We start from the raw sequence: 14934 nt of genomic DNA on the forward strand, positions 1-14934 counted from the left end.
TGCTCTGCCAGCCACCTGAAGTGCCACCCGCCACCTCCCACCTCCAGTCATTTAAAAGGTGGCGTGTATTCCAGGACTGTAGCAGCCTGAGCACATGTGTTTCTATACTCTGCCATTCTGGCCCTAGTTTGGTGTTCGTTTCCTGGTAGTCCTCGTGTCATCTCCTCTTCTCCGTAGCACTTGGCGCACACCTTCCGCGAAAGGCACCCTTTGCCTGTACCCACTGCTGGCTCTCATTAGAGCCAGAGGCTTTTACTGTCCAAAGGGAGATTTGGATTGGGAAAAGGAATATTCCAGGCACTTTTGCGTCATTAATATTTAGTGTTTGAAGCTATAGATGCCAAACTTCATTTTTAAATTTTATCTTAAACCATGTTTTTATTTTGGTCTCTTTTTTTGAGGAACGAGGGCCAGGGATTGAACCCAGGACCTCCCTGTGGGCACGTGGGAAGCAGGCGCTCAACACTGGAGCCACATCTGCTCCCTAGGTTGACTTTTAATCAACGTATAGATCTTATTTCATTTCTAGTGTAATTTTTATAAAAAAACATTTTCACTTCTGATTAACATCTTGACTTCATAAATTTGACCGATCATATTCTCCTAATCAATCAAGTTTCTTTAGACATAACAAATTACAATTACAGAAGTAGAAAATTTTGTTCTCTCAGATTCTTTCATCACCTCTAATAAGACACGTTTGCAATTCTCACAAATGTAATCTTCCTAAGCATTTTACAACTTATCTGTTAAATCAACTTGAAAATACGGAGCTCAGCGTCCCTTACGCGTTATGATCATTCTAAACAGGTTACCTATGGAATTGCATAACTAATTTCAAAAGGTCTTACTACATTGTTAGAAATCCACCTTGTCCAAATTTACATTTGTTTTGGTTTGTTTTAAATCCGTTCCTGGAGATCCAAATTTGTTCACTCAAACCAAATAGCCTCTTTTATAAAAATAATGTGAGTAAAGGAAATCCGAGGACCAAAAGCTCTTCCAGAACGAAGCCCCTGGCGGCGGTGGGGTTCACTGGAGCAAGGCTCTGCACGCGTTCCTCAGCCCACCGATGAGGTCGTCCCAAAACGACCCTCCTCTCCATCGGCTGGAGGCCTTCCTAAGTCCTCAGATTTTAACTTTTTAAGCATGTAATTTTGAATATCCTCCTACATCGAGGCCTAAAATGTGTTAAAGAAGCTTTGACTCTCTTACACCAATTTCACACCTTTTCTCTTTGCCATATGACTGACCAGCCACCATGTTTATGGTGATTTGATGGATGCGTGGGCGCACGTGAGAGCCTGACAGCACTCCACACCCAGTTGCCAAGTGCTGGTCCTTGAAGAGCAGGCTCCAGGTTTCTTCCTGGTGATGTGTCCAGAATTTTATTTCTTGAGCTCAAAATTGTATTCCAGTGTTGGTGAGGTCGTCAGCCTGCTATCTTCCATCCCAAATCCACTGTGCAAGCTCCACGTGTTAGGAGTTCAGAGCAGCTGGCGTCTTCTGGCCATTTCCTCTTCCATTTTCAGAAGCCTCGTCCCGTGTTTGAGATCTCGTGACCCTTTTTTATCTGATGTTTGAATCCTGCCAGAAGCGGCAATGTGTAAAGGTCTCACGGTTGCCGTTTGAAACCAGTGCTTTGCCACCCTGAGAAGGGCTTCTTTATATCCTCTGAATATGAATTCTGTCTATCCTAAAATACTCTTGTTCACCTTTGGAAACTCACCTTTGCTTGGAGAGTATTTGTATTTTTGAACAGTTGAAGAAAATGATGAAATTTAGGATGGTAAAATAGAAAACGCAGGTAAAAAATTGTTTTGAGTGTCAGCCATTAGAAGTAGGCATAACAAGTATAATTTCACTCAAAAACCTCAAAGCTATGGGTAGACTAAGAATTACCTGGTGTCCTAAAGTGAGCCTAAGACACACTGAATTCACAGAGACCAGACACCATGGATAAAGAGTCGAACTGTGCTGCCACTGGAGAGTAATGAGACTTTCCCCATAAGGCTAACGTGAAAACGGCTTCCTACCCGTGGGTCACCGTTGGATTTCTTGTTTTCTGAGTATCCATATTATAAATGGGGCTAGGAAAAGTTAATTGAAAAGGAAAGCGTGAATTACCTTTATGAAAAGGCATCAAGTAAGAAATGTAGGGAAAATGGATGTGGCTCGAGTGATTGGGCTTCCACCTACCACACGGGAGGTCCCAGGTTTGGTTTCCAGTGCCTCCTGGAGAAGGCAAGCTGGCCGATGGGCTGGCGTGATGGGCAGGCATGGTGAGCTGATGCAACAAGGAGACACAGAGGAAAGACAGTGAGAGACACAACAAAGCAAGCTGCTGAGGTCGCTCAGTTGAGCACCTCTCCCACATGGGAGGTCCCAGGTTTAGTTCCCGGTACCTCTAAAGCGAAGACAAGCAGACACAGAGCACACGGCAAACGGACACAGAGAGCCAACAGTGACCTCAAACAATGGGGTGGGGGGGGCGGGGGCTAAATAAATCTTAAAAAAAAAAAAAGGAATGTAAGGCATTAGTTGATTACAGGATACTGATCCACATGTAATTTTCTGGCCGTAAAACATGCCGCAGTATCCCATTCTTGAAGTTAGACGACTTGGGGAATTCACTTGGAGGGTAGTTGACACTATTCATTCACCTGAGATTAGAAGTAAACTTTTTCTCAAGCCATACCATTGGGGATATTTTGCTAACGAATCGCTCCCCAGTCATTCTTCTTAATTCTGCCCTTTGAGCCACAGCTTTTCTGACCCGAGACCTCCACCTTGACACCAGTTACAGGAGCAGAGCCAAGTAACGTTTCTCCAACGCCTTTCTTCTCCAGGTGTTCTCTGCCGTGCCTTGTTCCATGCCTGCATGCAAACAGGAATTTTGAATCATGGCTTTTCAGCTGGTTTTTCTGCCCTAGTTCTGGGGGAAGTCAGAACTGAGAAAGAATGGCAAATCTTCGACCTACTCATGTATCTCTGTTTGCTCTGTGTTCCGCTTTGCACCTGCTTTATTCCAGCTATTGTGTAATAGAAAAGGAAGTCCTCCTCCTCATCCGTTGTTTCCCATTTTAAAAGAAAACTCTTAGTAAGGAATAGTTTCTGTTCCTCATTCTAGCCATGCAATGGCAAAGCCACCTAACATTCCCCCTCCTCGAATACATCGCAGGGATTGGGGCAAGAGATGATTTCTCAGTTCCCCAAACTCTAAATTTCTCTCCCTGTGTGTGTCAGTGGCTTTCCGCACATGTGCTTAGGGACTCTTTTTTTTTAGCGATAAACAGAAACCCTGAGCTCGTTCTTCTTACCCTGGGCACCTGCCGCACACGTTTTTGAGCTCCCTGTTGCTGCTTCCATGGTTCAGCTCTGGAAGGCCTCAGCTGTCCCTCGGCTGTGTGCTCCTCCCCCCACGCTCTCCCAGGCTTGGACCTAATCCTGTTTGTTTCCAACAGAGTTACAGGAAGAGGGTGGAGCTGGAGCTCTGAGTGGGCAGTGGGGGGAAAGGACCCTCTAGTTCAGTGCCGGACGGTGGCAGCTGCTCATCCTTCAGGGAGGACAATCGTGTGCCAGCACCGCTAAATGCTCTTGTGCTTTTTTCTATTGCTTTTGGGCCATGATTGTTTGTGATAAGGGATATTCTCATCTGAAATGGCAGATTAGAAGGGGGAATTAGAAATAAAAGACGAGTATTGCTTTGTTTGTCAACCCTGAGAATGTCCCGGAAGGCCCAGGAGATGACATCTGTACGGACTGCTGGGTTTTTAATTACTGGGAAATAGAAGGTACAAGGACTTTGGCTTTGTTTGTCGTATGTAAGACTATTCTTTTTCTTTTCCTGGTGGCTTTTTGAGTTCCCCTGAGATTAATAGCTTTTGTCTGCTAAACTGCTTTATGGAAACTTTATTTGGATTTCAATAAAAGCTTTAGCCCTGAATGGTCTCCAGAGGAAAGAAAAAGTATTTTACTTTTAACTTTTGGCTGAATGAATTAAGTTCTTTCAGCTAGTCTGTCTTCTGCTTCCAACCCTGGAAATCAAGCATCTTTACTATTATAAGATGTTAATCGCTGGGAGTTTGGAGGTAGCTGTGTGCTGAGTATTCCTCTGGTCCTCTCTAAGACAAGGAGATAGGGAATTGAGGTGGGGGCTGGGAGTGGGCAGGCATTCACACAGGTCTCTCCTGGGAACTCATGTAGAAGCATCAGAGAAGGTGCTCGAGCAAGTCCCTCCTGGGAGCTCATCCAGAAGCCATCAGGGAAGGTGCTCGAGCAAGTCTGGTGCAAACCAGTAACTAACAGTCGGTCAATACGCATTTACTGGCAGTGGCTTCTGCGTCAGCCGTGAGCCCGGAGTCCACAGACTAGATTTGTACCGTGTAGGGTGGTGTGCTCCTCTCTCTGCAATTGCAGCAAGAGTACCTTTTCCTCAAGCTACAGGAAAATTATGATAAATTATCAGACCTTATACTCGTGTGATTTGATGTAATGATAACCCTTCCCGTTTGGCAGGTGATTTGAATGCTAAGGAGTTCCCGGTTTTTTTTTTTTTAAGCTCAAGAGATCCTGTTTCAGTTGAATTCTCATTAGCACTGACACGTTCAGTATAGTAACCACTTAATGACTTTGGGAAATTCTTCATTTTTTTTCCCCCCAAAACGGGTGGGCCCCTGACTTCCACCTGCGTGTTTCAGGAACACGGCTCCTTACGACTGCCTCGTCCTCAAGTCTCCGGGAGACAGGGTGGGTGGAAGGCAGCCTGCTCCAGCCGCCCTGGCCTGGCCTCGGCTTTCAGGAGGCATCGCCGGCTGCAGCGACGTCGTGTGGAACAGTCCTTGTCAAGGCCAGCGCCACCGGGCCTGCTGCCACTGCTCTTCCCTGTCTTCATTATATGAGTTAGCCAAGAGGGCATGCGTTGCGGTTAGGGAAGAGAAAGCTAATTGCAGTTGTTTAGACTATTCATAGTTAAGTCAGAATCTGCTGTTTTGTGCTGTGGTGACAGATGCCCTCAGCCCCTGGAGACTTACAAGTACAGGTTTATTTCTTGCTGATGCCCCACGTCTGTTGGGATCAGCTGTGACTCCTGCATTCTTTACTCAGGACCCAAGCTGATGTAACAAGCTCCACCTGTCACTGCTGATCTTGTGCCAGGAGAGAGAGCAGCCTGCTGCCGCTGGTGGTGACCCATGGTTCTTCTGGTCACGGTTCATTGGTTGGCACATGTCTGATGACCTCGCCTGTCCTCAAGCGTGCTGAGAAGTAGAATCTTCCCGCAGGGAGGGACATCACCCATGGGTGCATAGTAATCCCAGCCTCCTGCAACCGGTTCAGCCCAGCGAGCAAATGCTTTTGTGGGTTGTGATTTGCTGAAGTATGATGGCGGCATAATGTGTCATTTCTGACGTGCCTGCTTGTTGCTGTCTTTCCAGTGACCTGCTCGGCTCACGGGGCCTGCCTTTTCTCTACATCTCTTTAAAGAAGTGGGTCAGAGCTCTGGCTCCAGATGTTTTAAAAATAAGCTGTGTAATGTCTTGCTGAACACTCCTGGCTGACAAGCCCTCAAATGCCAGTGATTTCAGCCATGTCCAAAGGATGCCCTGCCCATGAAATGGACATTTGTAGATATTTGCAGTCTCCTGTAGCTGATGACAACGATGATGGCAATGGGCAGCACTTGTATAGCACTTGGTATATGCCAAGCATTGTTCTAGGAGCTTTGCAAGTATTAGCTCCTTTTTATCTTTAAACACCTCTATGGGAGAAACGGAGACAGAGAAAAACCTTGTCCAGTACCACAGCTAGGAAGTGGGAGTGGAACTCCTCCTCGCTCATCGTGGCGGAGCCCAGGCCAGCCTCCTTGCACCCTTCCTTCTGGTTCCGGTTCTGTGGAGGTGAGGTGTGAACGGGAGCCCGGGGGCAGGAAGCCAGCGTCCACGCAGGCTGGCTCCATGGTTGTGCACCTCAGTGCTTTCTTGTCCTTGTCTACTGCAGCCTTTTAATGTTTGTATCTGTGTTCCCCACGCCTCGTAAGCTACGGTATGAGCGGTCGTAAAGGCTGATTGTGCTTCCCTTCAAGCAGGAAGTTCTAGAGCAGGGACCCAAGCCCAGGCGTGCCCGGCTCTGACCCACGGAGCCATCAGACTCTTGGATGGTAGCAGAGGATGTTCTAAGGGAGCCACGGAGAAGCGCGCCGCTGTTCTGGGCACGCAGGGCATTCTCCCGCTCCGAGGGGCTTGGTGGTGTTCCCTCGTGTGAAGAGAGCTACGTGCAGGGTCCACGGCGCAGCAGGGTCCACGGCACGACAGGGTCCACAGCGCGGCAGGGTCCACGGTGCACGTCGGGACAGCTGGCAGGCAGGCTGTCTGTAGATTTTATTCTACTTGATGAACCTGTAGTCCCGGATTATTAGTAGGGGCTGAGGTGCCTCTGCCAAATAACCCAGTTGAACTGTGGGAATAGCCTGGTTATTGTTCATTTTCTCAAAGTGGCTACTTGAGAATTTTGTGTTTATGTAACCACAGTTCTCTTCTCAGAACTTTACCAAAGGCCACTTTTCTTGAACTTCTTACAGGTGAATTGTTTTCTCCTTCTTTTTATCTTTTTTTTTTTTTATTGAGAAGTTGAACAGCGTGACTTTAAGAACCAAACACGGTAAATGTCAGGAACTTGTATTAAGTGACTCAAACGCTGCTACCATTCAGGGTGACATTTGCTGGCTTGTTTTTGTTAAAATTTTGAATGAATAATAGATTCCTCGCCTCTCCATCCCAGCGTTTCCCATATTCAATAAACACCCGAAGGTATCACTTACTGGCATTTTGGGGTATTGGGACTACGTGTCCAGAAGGCTCTGCAGGTGTGTGTTGGCAGGCAGCTGTGCGCTCACGAGATGCGTGCTCGAGGGCCACTATTTTATTCTAAGACTGCTGACTGTCTAGTAGCGGGAAAAGCACCACGTCTTCCTTCTTGTATGTTGAGTTCACCAGAAACACTCCCTGAGTTGCTCACCTGACCTCGGGCACTGGAGGCAGAAATAAACGAGCCAGTTACTGGTGGCAAGTTTTTAGATTTTGACATTTTAAAATCTACTATATATTTTTTTACGTTTCTGAAGTATTAAACATTTTATTTTTTTTTAAAAATCCTAACAATTCAGAAATTTACCGAATAAAAATGACAGCCCCTACCTCCTGCCCTTATCCTCTGAACCAAATGGTTTGTGTGGAAAGTTCTAGAGTTTTTCTAGGCAAATGGAAACAAACATACCCTCAAATTTTTGCGTTTTAAGAAAGTGTGCCATATTGCCGATTTTTTTGCCTGACTACGCTTTTTACTTATGCTACCGTGTCATGACCTCTAGTTTTTTAGGCCACAGAGTTTGCAAAACTTTCAGGTGGTTCAGTTTCACTGGTTTTGATTTATTTGTAAGATTTCTTCAAAGTTTTTAAACTTCTGCAGGACCAAAGTTTTTTACCAAAAATTTTTTCATGTGTCTTTTTTTTTTTAAAGAATCTTTAGGTTACATAAATGTTACATAAAAAAATAAGGGGATTCCCATATACCCCACCCACTCCTCTTCCCAACTTCCCCACATTAACAACATCCTTCATTTGTGTGGTATATTTGTTACAATTGATGAGCACATATTGAAGCGTGGCACTAGCCAAGACCTATAGTTTACACTTGGCCCCGTGCAAGTTTTTGACAAAGTGTATATATAATGGCCTGTATCTGCCATTGCAGGGCCATGCAGGACAATTCCAATATCCCAAAAATGCTCCATGTTGCACCTCGTCTTCCCTCTCCCTCCCTCAGAACTGCTCGTGGCCACTGCCTTTATATCAATAATAAAAGTTCTTCCATTGCTAGAGTAGTCATAAGTCTACTTCAGTCCATAGTTGCTTTCCACTCTTACGTTTGTTTATTCCTAAATTGCAAGGAATTGGGGATGGTGATATATGTTCTGCTTCCGATTGAGAGGGAGCTTAGATCCCATGGGGCAGATGGATTCATGTGTATTTTTTTGGTCCGTGGGCCTGTGCTGAACTATCTGAATATGTTTAATCTAACTTTTGAAAATTTCATTTTTATTGTTTGGGAACATTGAAAATGTATCTCTACCACATGTGAACATTTAAAAAGGTTAAAAACATCCAAAGTACAAAAATACTTTGAGCTTTTCTTCTAGGCCTTACATGGTATTATTTAAATTAAAGGCTTTCTCTTAAACAAGGAACTTGATTTGCTCTGGCTCCAAAGTCTTAAAAAATTTTTTGAAAAGACTTAACAAAATATAACAATAATAAAAATGCTATTTTAGAATGTAAAACCTTTCAGGGATTTTTAGTGGACTAAGAATGTTTAATTATTTTGAATAAAATAGCAAGATGCAAAACGAAGAGAATTAGTCTTGGAAGCAGAGAGCAGTTAGAATTCTGGTCCCAGAGCTTAGAACAGAGTAAAGTGAAGTTTTCAGCCAGCCAGTGGACCGTCTTAAGGTTGCAAATCTTTTCTGTCCACCTCATAATTTTTTTAAAAGCCGTTTTATTGATATATATTCATATATCTTCATGTTGTTTTGAGACTCCCACGGAAAGGAATACGTGAAAGGCTTTGCAGAGTAATGCTCAATGTTACTGTTGCATTTGCTGTATCATCTGGGAAAAGGCATGGGGGAGGCTAATGCTAACTTTCGGAAAATTGGATGGGATCAGTGTAGGGCTTACATTCTCTGAAGGATCTCTGCTTCTCTGCAAGTGCATTGATGCAGTAACTTTGGTAAGTTTAGGCCTCCCGCTCCTCTTACCCCCCAAAATAAAAATTCAGACTCTAGCCAAAATACTTGATAACTTCTAGAACAGCCACTGTGCAGGACGATACAACAGTGACAGCTGAAGGGGGACCTACGTTCAGCATAAACAATGTGGTTTCCTTTGACTTTCAGTGTACTTAAATGAAGCAGGGTTCAACTTTGTGAGGAAATGCATTCAAGCTGTGGAAACAAGAGGTAACTATTGCCTGATGGGTACATCACTGCTGTCAGATGCTCCATTTTTACACAGAAACCTTAGAAATGCAGTTGCATATGTTGAGATTTCAATTCAGCCTCAGGATTTGTTGAATGAGAATCTTTAGTCATTAAGTCTGGAGATTAATGTAAACAATTATGTAAATATGTAAATAATAAATATATAAATAGCTGTGCTTTGAACGTCAGTTTTCCAATAATCATACTGCCTGCATACTTTCTATTTTTTGTGTGTGTTTTTTTCCTAATATAGCCTTACTTCTTAGTGATGGGCTGTATATTATTGCAAAAACTGACTTAGTTTTTTCAAGCATCGTGGACGTGAATAAGCTTCCTAAGGCGAGTGTCCCCAGCCTCTGCCTGTATCTGTTCCCGTCACGATTTCAGTCCCTGCCTCAGTTTCAGCCCCTCGCTCCCTCCGGGCACACCTCTCCTGAAGCCCCTTCCTCTTGCCTGCCAGGTTCTTTTCACCTCCCGGGAAACTTGTCTAAGAAAAACTTCTATTTGGAGTTCTACAAATTTAGCGTCACATCCTGGCGCTGTCCCTCAGAAGTTTTTAGAAGTTAAGCTGGTTCCTTAAATTCTCTGAATTTATTTCCTTACCTTTGAAATGAAGATAAAAATGCCAAAGGGTTATGGTCAGGATGAAATGGAGCTCTGTGGAAAGCACCGGGCGCAGTGTCTGCACCCTGGCTGCTCACCGAGGGCCCATGGTAGGAGCCCACTTGCTGGGGCAGGAGCCGGGCCTTGGGGCCCACGGCAGGTGCTCGGGGGCCTGCTCTAGGACAGGCCTTGGCGGCCCTGGAGAAATCAACTTGAGGAAAACAGGCCAGCCCTCCCCCTCTTTGGTGAAGGTTTCTGTTAAAAAAAAAAAAAAAATGAGAATAGGCAGGTACACATTTCTGCTCTGAAGCTGTTCAGAGCCTTTCAGATCGCCGTCCAGCGTCCCTGTGTCTTATTGGGGCTTACAGGGTAGGTTTACTAGAGGTAGGCTGCCGAGTGCATGTGTGGCTTCCATCTGTACAGGCATGTGTCTGTGTTTTTACCCCTCCTTCCTTGGGAAACCGTTGCAAGCCATGTTTTGTGATTTTCCTTTCCATCAGGCATCACCATTTTAGGCCTCTACCGAATAGGTGGCGTCAACTCCAAAGTCCAGAAGCTCATGTCCACCACGTTCTGTAAGTGTCGGGGGAAGAAGCTTGCTCAGTCAATCTTTGTCTTTTCTTGTGTGTAATACAAACTGTGGATTTCTTTGAGATAGAGACGGTCGTTAGTCCCTGAGTATTTCCAAGGAGTACTTTAATTTTTCTATCAGTTCTTACTATTCAGTTGAGCAGTTGGAATTTGAGGTGGGCATTTTATAGCGGGCTGTTCTCAGGTGTCCGTTGATGAGCTCGAGGCACAATCTAGGATTCTGTAAGAGCGAGAGAGCCTGGCCTGGAATCCCAGCTGGCTCTGAAAAATCGTGTGACCTTTGGTAATTTGCTTAATCTCTCCGTGCCTCGGTCTCTTCATTTATGAAATTGGGGTAATAATTGCACCTGCCTCCTTGAGGTGTGAGGATTGGGTGGTAAGAAGTCCATGTAAGGCACTTAGAGGCACGTCGGGCACGGGTCAGCTCCCTGGCACGGTAGCAGTTACTAACTTGCTTTGGGTCCCTGAGACCTCTTTGTAGTAGACTGTCCAAGCAAACGTCACACCAAATCACACAAACAACAATGCAAAAATTAGCCCTGTTTGTGTCCCAAGAAATGAAAGCCCTTCTCTTTTGACCCACTTAAGTTTTTGTGTTTAAAGTAGATGTAAGTATTCTTTTAAACAACTCTTTTTTTTAACATATACATCTAATTGATACATGTTTTAGCAAACCAGCTATATTGATACATATTAATAAAGCTTATAATTGTTACAAAGGATACAGGCAATGGTATTTGGTATAATCACATAGTTGTGCATTCATCACTTCAGTCATTATCAGAGCATTTTCATTATTTCAATAATAATAAACAAAAACCAGACAGTCTAACAGGGAAAGTCCTCACCTCTCAGTCTGTTTCCCCTGGCTACAGAGCTCCCATTTCTGGCCACTCGCATTGATATCCATTTTCTTAATGATGGGGCTAGTGTTTTGAAATGCACGTTTTTAAACTTCTTGTTTTATTTTTCTGCAGCTCCAAAATCCCCGCCTGATGTTGACATTGACATTGAACTGTGGGACAACAAGACGATAACGAGTGGACTGAAGAACTACCTCAGGTGAGCGGGATTTGACCTGGTCCCGGGACCCACGGGCACCGCTTGGCTTGTGGGCTCCCGACTTCCCGTTCGGCGAAACAGAGCAAGATGTAGGTGTCTCGTTGGGCTTATTGCTCTGGAACCTGCCTTGGTACTTCCAGCAATAGCCTGAAAGATGGCGATATTTTATGATTACCGGATGATGTCTTTGGTGTCGTATTATTAACTTGGTGGGTTGTTCATGTGTTTCTTTAAAATAAGCTGAAACTGAAAAGTGTTTTCCCTTTCACTTCTCCCCATAAGGGAGAGGGGTTTTGTCCCTGCGGTACAGCAGTTCTCACCAAGTTAAAAAGAGCGTCTCTCCCCGCCCCGCTCCGGTCTGGGTGCAGCAGGAAGAGCTGTGGGGCACCGGGAGCTTCAGGGGCTGGGCTGGGGCGGCCGTGCCCGTGGGAGCGGGAGACCTAACCCTGTAACTCCCAATCACCCAGCTCTTACCACAGCACCGGGGCTCCGAGGGGAGAGGCCTCTGCCCTTCTCAGACGCGCCTCCTTTCTGTTCTAGGTGTCTTGCCGAACCGCTGATGACTTACAAGTTGCACAAAGATTTTATTGTTGCTGTTAGTAAGTATACTTGCATTGGGTGTATTATAATTGACGGCGTTTTGTGCAGCGTTCCTTAGACATGTAAGTGTAAGCCAGTTAAGACTTTTCTAGTTTTGCTCAGGGAAGCGTCAATCTGATATTGACAAGCTAACAGGATGGTTTAGGGATATCTAAAGCAGGAAATGAATCGCAGAATGAAGTAAAAGATTTTGTCTCTTCATAACATCTCATAAGTCATCCCAGCTTTGTGGAAATGAATTTCAGCATCATTTCATCAGTCTCCTGCTTCCATTCTTACCGTGACCCTTTGCTTTCCTGAATTTGTCTATTTTGGCAGTGTGCTAGTGAAACAAAATATTTAGGGCTTTGGGATGACAGGTCGATGTGATTAGAAAGAGCCCTGAGGCTTCGCTCTGATTTCATTTTATTCGATTGACAAATGTCAGTTTCCTAATAGAGCAACTTAATGATTAGATAAGACTACAAATGAACGTGTCCATACAAACTTACTTCCAAGGAGATGCTTACATGCTATATTCCTACATCTGTGGAGAAAAGCCAGGCAACAGGCACTTTGATCACTCCTCTTTTCCCCAAATTCATGTTTCCTTAAGGTGATCGCATATTTAAGTCATTTCCTTAGATTTACCATTGCTATAACAGCATATGAATAGATGAGCTTTATTAAAAATTGGGAGGGAGGAAGAGAGACAATGAAAAACATGTAAAATGAGAGGTTAGAAATACCGACTTTTAAACCATTAAGACGGAAGAGCCATCGCCATCACTTGTAACAATTATAAGTTGACATTTCATTGTTAAGGTGTATGAGGTGTGACTGCAGCAAGAGTATTTTCCATAATCCAAGAAAGCAGTGGGTTTTGTTTGTTGACTGCCATCCATTGTAATGTCACAGGATATGCTGTCTGCTGATGAAAGTGTCAGATAAAGAGGGGTGACCTTGATCTTTGGTCCAGCGCGCATTACTGACCACGTGGTCTTGCCAGCAGCTATTCTTCTTTGCTCTCTCCTCCAAGCTCCCATCTGAACATTCTGTTCACAGAACTCTGGGAGATGGACAGGACCTGAGGAAATGTAGATTCCAATCCCCCATTTTATAAACTAGAAATGAGGACCCAGGGCAGGCACGGGACTTTCCAAGGACGTTGGTGAATGTATGACAAAACCAGGACTGTAGGTCAGGTGACGGCTCTTGACCCAGAATGCTCTCTTACTGTAACGTTGTTCTGTAATGACTGGCATTGGAGCCGCTTAGCTGCAATGGCTCAGTGAGCTTGTTTTTTCCATACCCTGTGGTCATAGTGTCAAATTCTCCATTTGTTTCTGTGGCAAATAGTGGTGCTCTTGACTACGATGATATTGGAAGTGATATGTTCTGACATTAAGAATTCACTCTGTTGTCTGGGTCAAGGATGGTCCCATTTTCTAGATGTTAAATTAATTAAAGATCATTTAGTTTCAAGAAACAGATTCCCAGTTCAGTAAAAAACAGGAAGGTACCCGACTCAGAGGAGTCTCACAGAACTCTAGGCAGGGAAATGGGTCGGGCTCCCCACAGCCTCCAGCAGGGCCCGGGAAGTTGGGAACTGGCATTTCTCTCCCACTCTTTCTGGAGCGCCTCTCATCTCTGTTCTTTTCAGTGTATCTGCCACACCCTGGTCTCCGTTTGCACTCAGACTTCCTCAACTTCGGGGCCCATTTGGCCCCAGCCCTGGTTTTAAATAATCTGCCTTTCTAAGTATCCAGTGGCAGATCAGAGGTTTTGATGTCTCCGTTCCAGCTCCCGAGAGAGACCTAGTGTTTGGCCAATCTTAGTCAAGCTCTTCCTTTCCTGCTCATCCTAAGAGCTGTGCTGGCTGTTGGGCAGGGCACATGGCTGCCCCATGTGTAAACCCAATGAGTCGTGCACTTTCCAGAGAGAGGGCTTGGCAGTGTGGGCAGTCACCAGAATGTCAAATAGATGGATTGTTCCAAAAGGTTAGAAAATTCTCTGGCAGATGTGGTAGCATCTTGGCTTTCGCGTGGCAGGCTAGACTTGCCTTGGGTGGTTTTTTGCTTTGCAGATTTCCCATTCTCAGAGCCCAGCGAGGGCATGGAAACCTCCATATGTGTGCCATGCTACTGAAGAAGACACTCTGTACTCTCTGTCTTTGAATCTTTTAAATATGGAGACAAATGCCTATTTCCTAAGGCTGTTAGGAGTATGGGGGTAACGGGTATAATGAGCATCACAGGCACGTGGTCACAGTAGATGTGCCCTTTCACCCTGTTAAAGGTTTGCTTCAATCCTTGTAACAAAACCTGAGCAGGTGATGAGTCTTGGTTTTTTGAAGTGCAGGGTTTGAGGACACAGGTGTACATTCGATGACATTGGCTTCGAATGGTTCTTCCACGAACTCCTGACTCATTAGTACTTGAGACCATGGGCTGTCAGCTGCTCCAGGCTTTTGGGAATGATAGTGTCAAGCTTACTCTGTGAAACGATGCTAGAAAACATGGGAGCCAGGAGTGGTCGTGAGGCTCAGTTACAAATGTTTACTTACGTGCCCAGTTTAATGCCATTAAAACTTGAGCATGGTGGCCTTTTTTATGTTACAGAATCCGATGACCAGAACTATCGGGTGGAAGCCGTGCACGCATTGGTTCATCGATTACCAGAGAAAAACAGAGAGATGCTGGACATCTTAATAAAGCACCTGGTCAAGTAATTCTCTAGTTTAAATATTGTTACTATAACTAAGTAGTTATAAACTGGTCATGTCTTTAAAGTATATAAAGGTGCTGTAACATTGGTATTATAATTAGAGTTTATAGGATGTGCTTAAAAATTAGGTGGTCAGATAATTTTTCAGTAAGATATATCATCTATATATATGTATGTAATTATGTGCATTTACAGTATACAAATAATTATGTCCTTTGTAGCTTTTAAATAGTGATGAAAATCTTCGATGTGAACTTGAAGTGCATGAAGGAGTGTGTAGTATTTTCCCGATTCTCTTAGTTGCCTTGTAAGCACTTAGTTTGAAAACCATACTTCCG

The 14934-nt window shown here is 44.5% G+C and overlaps 1 protein-coding gene across 1 annotated transcript in view; it reads left to right on the forward strand.

The window, feature by feature from the left end:
* ARHGAP42 (Rho GTPase activating protein 42) overlaps positions 1-14934 on the forward strand; it is a 264054-nt gene that overhangs the window by 219608 nt on the left and 29512 nt on the right. The window contains exons 13-17 of the mRNA XM_058289224.2: positions 8951-9013; positions 10138-10212; positions 11206-11290; positions 11831-11889; positions 14491-14596. Of these exons, the coding sequence (XP_058145207.1) occupies positions 8951-9013; positions 10138-10212; positions 11206-11290; positions 11831-11889; positions 14491-14596 (388 nt within the window). The remainder of the gene's footprint in view (positions 1-8950; positions 9014-10137; positions 10213-11205; positions 11291-11830; positions 11890-14490; positions 14597-14934) is intronic.

This window comes from Dasypus novemcinctus, chromosome 27 (assembly GCF_030445035.2).
Source record: "Dasypus novemcinctus isolate mDasNov1 chromosome 27, mDasNov1.1.hap2, whole genome shotgun sequence".
In the NCBI taxonomy this organism is placed as follows: domain Eukaryota; kingdom Metazoa; phylum Chordata; class Mammalia; order Cingulata; family Dasypodidae; genus Dasypus; species Dasypus novemcinctus.